At 43.8% G+C, this 7,801-nt stretch overlaps 2 protein-coding genes across 2 annotated transcripts; one reads left to right on the top strand and one right to left on the bottom strand.

The window, feature by feature from the left end:
* Positions 1-6: 6 nt before the first annotated feature.
* IL18 (interleukin 18) lies at positions 7-4,149 on the top strand. The gene is made up of 6 exons (XM_005427517.2): positions 7-105; positions 988-1,061; positions 1,687-1,695; positions 2,201-2,338; positions 3,035-3,180; positions 3,307-4,149. The coding sequence occupies exons 2-6, from the start codon at positions 995-997 to the stop codon at positions 3,550-3,552; spliced, it is 606 nt and encodes a 201-aa protein (XP_005427574.1). The 5' UTR covers positions 7-105; positions 988-994; the 3' UTR covers positions 3,553-4,149.
* Positions 4,150-4,704: 555 nt separating this feature from the next.
* Positions 4,705-6,739, bottom strand: SDHD (succinate dehydrogenase complex subunit D). The gene is made up of 2 exons (XM_031062413.1): positions 6,579-6,739; positions 4,705-5,349 (listed from the first exon to the last, which is right to left on the bottom strand). The coding sequence occupies exons 1-2, from the start codon at positions 6,737-6,739 to the stop codon at positions 5,184-5,186; spliced, it is 327 nt and encodes a 108-aa protein (XP_030918273.1). The 3' UTR covers positions 4,705-5,183.
* Positions 6,740-7,801: the final 1,062 nt, after the last annotated feature.

Genomic DNA, 7,801 nt, shown 5'->3' with positions numbered 1-7,801 from the left:
GGAGCCAGAAAGGACCACCCGGAGCCAGAAAGGACCCCCGAAGAGCCAGAAAGGACCACCGAGAGCCACCTCTGCTCCCGCCCCGCATCCCTGCGGCTTCCCGGGGTGAGTCATTCCACGACCGAGTCAGGAACTCCTTCCAGCTCCTGCCGTTCCTTTCAAAGGGTAAAAGGTCTGAAAACAGTCCTCGGCAAAAGGTCTAAGTAATCATCTTTTGTTACTCAGGGTTGGGTTTTATGATCCTGGAGGTCTTTTCCAACGTTTTTGATTCTATGATCAAGGGAAGAAGCACAGTCGTTTTGTTTTACCCATTAAACCAAGGGCCACTTTTTCCTTTATTCCTCTGCCTCTGCTTGCCTCTGGGTTTTAGAATAACAGAAGGTTTTGAGGTTAATGTGCTAAGAATGAGACGTGCAAGGTTGGATGTTGTGGTATCTCGTTTCCAAGGTGTGAATGTGCATGTTTGCAAACAAAAAGATTCTGCTGGGAGCCTGCTGTCTTTTCTGCACAGCTACAATTACATAAAACCCATGTGAAATACAAAGAGAAAAAAAATCACTCTCAAATACATTAATTAAAGTGCTTTGCTACAGGAACAAAGAAAACTGCAGTGATTCCCACCCTAATCCCTCTGGGTGTGCGTGTTTACTTATCTTTATATTGCTCACTTTTTGTATAAAAGGTCATTTTCATCTGGTGAAAAAGCTTTGGAGTCAGCTGGGTATTTTGATTGCACAATCAAATCCCCGTGCAAGAGCCAGATCTCCCCATTGTTCACCTGGTTTTAAGACATTTATTATCTTTACTGCAAGAGGTGTCCTTTCTAGGGGCAGTCAGAAATGGGTTCTAACTTTGGGGTATTTTGGAAGCTCATGCTTTTCTTGGGGGAACCTGGTGAGATCAGCGTGTGCAGACCGAGCTTTTATCCCTTTATGGGGTAAGAGGCATCAAGCTTAACTCTGATTCCTCTCCCTGTGCTGTGGGCAGGGTGAAGATGAGTGCTGAAGAGATTCTGGTGCATGCAGTAGAACTTGGAAAAAATTTCTGCCTCTATTTTGAAGGTAATTAGAGCATTTAATAACCTTTTCTGTTTGAATACTGATTTAACACAATTCCTTTGTCAGTCTGATTTCACTTAATTTCCCCCATAAGCTTCAGTTTTAAGTGTTGCTAGCCAAGTAGCTGAGTCAGGGGAATACTTGGTGCTTCTACAAAAAGCTCTGGGAAAGGACATTCAGAACTGTTGGAATACTGGGGTGTGGACCTGGAGTGAGTGAGTAATTTCCGATCTTGTGTAAAAGTCAGCTAGAAAACAGTTTCTTCTTTAAAAGCAATTTGGAACGAGTTCTTCTAGTCTTTTTGCTCACTTGAAGGCACTGATAAAACCAAAAATTTGCATGCAATTATTCCTCAGTTTTAGGCTTAGAGTGACCTCCTCACCCTTAAATAACCCTAAAAAAGCATTTTGCATACCTCTGGTTTGGTGGTGACTCAGTTCTCAAATGACTGGGTTTTCATTTGTTTTGCTGACAGATAAATCCTGTCTGTTGTGAGCAGCTCAGCCTTGGTGGCACTGGGCTGTGGGAATGTGTAGGTGGCTGCCTGGGCACAAAGTGACTTCTTTTGTGGGGGCAGAGCTTAATGTTGTTTTTCTTTCCTTTTTTTCACTGCTCACTTGGAACCAAGACGACGATGGTAAGCTGAGAACTCATCTTTTATGACTTTGTTACTCATTTCATACCTACTAATCCAGAGAGGACAAGTTTCACACTGAGAGTGGCTGCAAAAATAAAAAAAACAGAGCTACAGCTCATCACTTGTGATGCTGATGTTGCTTTAATTCCTCTTAAGACAAAGGGTGGTGGCTTCCCTGACAGCACCTTTCAATGCACTTTTAATTGTTGGGCAAAAGAGAACTGATGCTTCTGAATTCTCATTAACACAGCAGCTTTCCTTATAAATAAAATATCTGTAAATAAATAATTCTATATAAATGAATTTCTGTTATAAATAAATCTCTGCTTATATAGCTAAACTTTGGATTCTGGAAATCTGCTTCAAGCAGAGGTGTAAAAGATGATGAGTTTGATGTCATTCCCAGAACTCCTTTCACGTGACATCCATAATGCCAGGATTAACTGTCAAGATGTGAGGAGACAACAGCTGAAATATGCAGAATTTTGCTTGATTATTCCTGCAGAGCTGGAGTGTGATGCCCTGTGCAAGGAAAAGACTTTGCACCGAGTGCTGAGGAACGTGAACAGCCAGCTGCTGGTGGTGCGCCCCGACCTGAACGTGGCAGCCTTTGAGGACGTGACAGACCAGGAGATGCAATCTGGTAATTTCCAAACAAGCAGAAACCATCCCCACTGCCTTGCTGCTTTGTCCTGCAGGTGGTTTTGTTCTTTGTGATCATCCACTCAGTGATGGGACTGAGAGTAATGACTTAAAACTTCATTTGCAAGAAGAAAACTAAGCTGAGAGTGAAATTTTGTGTCTTGGGCATTGGTGATGGATGAGGTTTCTGGGTTAGACCAAAGCCTGCAGGATATCACATGCAGAAAAAGGGCTGTTAAGATTTTTGCTTGGCTCTGATCACAAAATTCTTAATTCCCCCTTTTTCTTATGCTGGATTACAAAAAATCACTTTAAAATTCAGACAATGTATTAGCACTAAAAGGTCTTTCTTCTAATAATACTAGCTATAAACTTACAGTTTTGGCTTTGACTTCTTGGGGTTCTTCAGCAATTTATTTACAACTCTATTTATTGCCCATATTTATTTCTGGATCACGTGTATCCAGCCATGCTCTGATTTACAGATAGCCACTTCCACATGCCAGTCTCAGTTCCTGCCTGGTGACCTTGGTGCACCCTGGTTATTGCCTGATTGCATAAAGCATAACCAGAAACCATAAAAATTCAAGTTTTTCAGGAAAAGCCAGAGCTGCCAGGGGAATGGTAAAGCACCAGTGGATGCAGTTGTTGCAGCTCCCTTGGAGCAGGTTATCAACAAGAACCCATTTATTTCCAGGCAAAGGGATGCATTTCAGCATTCACTGCTACAAAACCACCACGCCCTTAGCTGGGCTGCCCGTGGCCTTCAGTGTCCAAGTGGAAAACAAGAGTTATTACATGTGCTGTGAGAGGGAATGTGGAAAAGTGATCGTCAGGTTCAAGGTAAGGATCTGCTTCCCTCTCCTCATCTGTACAAATCCAACAGGCAGAATTAATTTTATTCAGAGCTGGAATAAAATTGGTCATGGCTTGTGCTGGGATTAACCTGCTCCATTTTTCCTTCCTCAGGAAGGAGAAGTTCCCAAAGAACTTCCTGGTGAAAGCAACATCATCTTTTTCAAAAAGACATTTACATCTTGCTGCTCCCAAGCATTTAAGTTTGAATACTCCATGGAACGAGGAATGTTCTTGGCCTTTGAGGAAGAAGGGTACTTGAGAAAATTAATCCTTAAGAAACTGTCAGAAGATGAAGTGGATGAAACCATGAAGATGAGTTTATGTAAGTTCAGTCAGAATGAAAATCACAGCCTATGATGGAACACTTCAACAGTTTTAAAATAGTTTGTTTTTTTATAGAAAAAAAACCTTAGTCTTTCTTTATCGTAAACAAGTCAGTTTTATGTTTTAACTACTGTCAGTAGTCGTTAAAAAAAATAAATGCAAGTTTTTGGCAAAAGGCCAGGCATGTTTTCCAGTCAGACAGAAGAGAACTACACACTGAAGAAACAATAATGTCAGTGCAGACCTGCAGAATTTGATCCCTAAAATCTTTAATGCCTAAATCCCTAAAATCTTTAATGTCAACCCAACAGCTTTTGCATTAGGTTTGGACTTCTACATTGCCAAACCTCTCAGACAATTAATTCCTCACCCAAGCAGCTTAAACAGCACATCCAGCTGCATCCTGTGTGAGGAAACCTCAGACGCTTCCATGAGAGACCCTCAGCTTGCCCACAGGGACTTCCCCATGACTCACCATCTGCCTGCTCCTCCTCCTGGCACTAAAGTAACACATGCTGGCATTTAAACCAGACCACAGCTCCATTCTGACCACAACACCATCAAAAAATTGGCCAGCTACCTGCTTTTGCTAATAAATAAAATTTCCAACCCACATTAAAAAGAAAAAAAGCCTCAAAGTCTTGTAGAATCCAAACAGTGACGTGGTCGTTCTGTTCATTGCAGAGGCACAGATGGTAACACAAATTCTCTTCCTCTCACTATTAATAGTGCCACAAAAGTACCATAAGTGTGGAAAGAGTCTTCCACTCCTCAGCACTGTGAAAGTCAGACAGGATAAAGCAGAAAGTTCAAACCCTCAGTTCCCCCCTAAAAAATCCCTTAAAGAACAGAACATTCCCTCAGCCTCCTCTTCATTTTCTGTCACACAGGACAATACAGACCGGAGTATTTAGAAAATATACCTCAAAAAAGTGTTGCAGATGAATATAAAAACCTTGAAAGTCAAATGTTCCTAAAATCAATCTGCATAAATATTTTTATTCTTGCTGTGTTTTCTAAGGGACATTAATTATCCTTGTGTTAATTCAAGTCTAAGTCACCTCTAAGTATTAATTCATACAAACATTCTTCATTTTATGAAGTAAGGCAGAGCAGACCTATCAACAGAGAAAACATTTTAGGCAACCCAAAAGCAGTAAAAATGGTTCAGAAGCACACACAAAATTTCTGTAAATTCTTTACTGCATGGATTAAGAAAAAAAGTATTCCCTTTTCTACATCAGCTTCCAGGGTCCAAAGAGTTACAGGGTCTGCCTTACACATTGATGTCAGAAGAAGCAGTTCAGTTTTCCACAAGCCAAGCTTGTTTTACAGAACACAGAAACCAACCAACAGTTAGAAAAACACTCATTAAAGCTGGTATTACAAGGGGACTTCCCTTCAGCTATGCAAATCTGCCACTGACGTAATTCATTCATCCATCCCAATTTACAGCGCAGCTTGAATCCACTCATCTCACTGGACATCTTCCAGATCAATCTGTATTTAAACCTGTTTTTCCTCTATATATTCTAAACTAGCTCTGAGCCCCCTGCAGGCTCACTGGGGACCCTTGGCTGTTCCTTTGTGGTGCAGGATGTTGCTCACAAGCTGATGAAGCAGAGGCAGCAGAGGACAATCGTGTGTGGCGGGGCTGGGGCTCCTCAGAGGCTCCAGAGCATGGCCACAGCCTTGCAGATGCCCACGTCGTGGTAGTTGAAGTGGCAGAGGCCAGCGAAGGTCAGGGCAGACAGGATGTACAGCCCCGTGTTGGCCACTTTAATGGGGACATCTCCGTGCACATAATCAGTAATTACCTGGCCCAGACCCCTAAACAAGGGAAAAAAGCTCAAATCAGCAAAGTTCACTCACTGAAATCCATCCTCTTTGTGTCCCCCGTTCTGCCAACTGGCTTTTTTCCCCTGCCGCCATCAGCCTTTCCTGAAGAATGCTCAGCTCCCACACAGAAAGAGGAAAAATCTATTTCAAAAACAAAACAAAACATTCCAGATTCTATTGAAAATACACAGATTGGCTCAGAGTTTTCTTGAGGAAAACAAGTGCTGACCACAGCTCTCCAAACAGAATCCTTGGAATCTGCCTTCTTATCTGACTTCCAAGGACTGGAAAAGAGGAAAAGCAAGGAAATATCTGGGACCAGCCATTGCCACAAAGACACAGAACACTCCTGGGTACTCATTTAGATTAGAAGAGTGGCAACCAAAGAAATTAGCACATTTTCAGTTTTTTCTACATCTGGAAGTGAACTCCTGTCCAGATTTGAACTATCCAGCAACACGAGACACGGGATGCTTGTTTTGGGAAAAAGCTCCCAGTCAGAGCAAGGAAAGTGCAAGAATCCCTGGCACAAATTCCTAAGGGCAAAACTGATGTTTAAGAAAACCTGGCATGCCCAAAGTACCACAAAAATCTGTTTTATCCTTGTGGCAAGGAACTCCCAAACCAGGATCACATGAGGAAGGTGGGTGCTGCCAGCCTGGCCAAACACGTAGCTCGATCCACTCCTAATTAGCCCTGTCCCTGCTCTCATTAAGGATCACAGCAGAACTACACTGAGCAAACATCCATCCAGGAATAAAGGAAATAATCATCCAGGTCTCCTTAGTGGAATATCTGCTGTGAGCTCTTTATTATGCAGAACCCCTGAGATGGATGAGATGACCATCTCATCACCACTGAGATGTACAAAGCCAGTGCACAGAGCTTTAGAGGCAGAATATTTTTATATTATTTTTATACAAATCTGTCCTCTTTCTGTTCCCTCTGTTCACACAACACTGGTTCTTCCATGGGCTAAAAACATCCAGGATTCTACACTTCCAGGGGCAAGGAAGTGCTCTTAAGGTTGAGATACTACAGAGCTTTTATGGATTCTTTTTCTGACTGAGAGAACAGTGACAAAAAGGAAGACCAAAGTACGACCATTCCTGCCACCGAACGTGGAGACCAAGGACTTTTCCCTTGCTTTACACTAGCCCAGGATGAGGTTTGGAGGCACCAAAGCTGCTGTGCTGGGAGCTGAGCCCTGCTGTGCTTACCAGTGGCCGTGCAGGGTGAGGGCTGCAGCCAGGGAATAGTCCACAGCTGGTCCAGGGCACAGGTAGGCTGCGGGGAGCAGCCCCAGCAGCAGCACACTGACAGCTCGCTCCCCTGTCCAGTGCAGAGATGCAGCCTTGGAACCGCCTGCAAGGAGAGACATCCTCAGGAAAAAGCCCCTCTGCCAAGGGCTCTGCAGCCCTTGGATGGCTGGCTTGGATGGCTTTGACATCTGGAGAGTTTGCAAACCAAAACCCTGCTTGAGCAATGCTTGGGAACACAACGGGAGCACCAGCCCAGGCTGAGACCATCAAGAACTGACTCTGTGAAATTATCAATGCAACAGCCCCAAAGTGCTCAACTAACACACAGATATCCATGCACCTAAACCAAAATGTAAATGGTTTCCTTTGTTTTGGCATGGAGAAAAGAAATTTAGAAAGTGACAAGACAAGGAAAGCAAAGGATCTGAAGTTTGGACTTGGGCAAAGTGCAAACTGAAGTGCTATTAACTGGTAACAGTGCTGCTGAAGGGGAGGGTACCCACACTCCTCACAGCCTGAGGCACCACAACTGCACCATTATTTATCACAAATAACATCTCTGCACAGTTACTGCCCTATCTAACAACGCTCAGCATTTCACAATTTTTCCCTTAAATCAGTGGGCATTTAGGATTATTTTTTCCTTCGCTGGTAACACCCATAATGGTACATCACCCAACAGGACAGCAAGAAAACCACTACACCATGTGTAAATCTCTTCTGTTCTTGGTTACAGCTGCCACTTAAAACCTCCTAGAGTGGCTCAAAAAATTATAGACTCAGCCTGGTTTGGGATGGGAGGGACCTTAAAGTTCATCTTGTTTTTAAGTCCCTATATGGCCATCAGGTACTACCTCTGTCACCTCTGCTCCCTGCACTGCTGATGGTGCCTTGAAGGACCCAAAGGAGCCAAAATCTGGTCCTTTACAGCCCTTTCTTGACAAAATCACAGAGTATTCAGAAGTTGGAATAGACCTTAAGGATCATCTAACCCCAATGCCTGCCATGGGCAGGATGCCTTGAGCTAGACCCGAGCGCTCAGATTCAGCAGCTCCAGGGATGGGAAAAGGGGTCCTGATCCCGGGAAAACGAGACCCCCGCACACCAGCACGGACAGACAGACAGACACACACAGACAGGGCCGTACCGTGTCCCTGGCGGGGCGGGCCGTGGCTGTCGCG

This window comes from Geospiza fortis, unplaced genomic scaffold (genome assembly GCF_000277835.1).
Source record: "Geospiza fortis unplaced genomic scaffold, GeoFor_1.0 scaffold183, whole genome shotgun sequence".
Taxonomy (NCBI): Eukaryota; Metazoa; Chordata; class Aves; order Passeriformes; family Thraupidae; genus Geospiza; species Geospiza fortis.
Note: the sequence above shows the minus strand (reverse complement) of the source record. Positions and strands in the feature narration are given on the sequence as shown.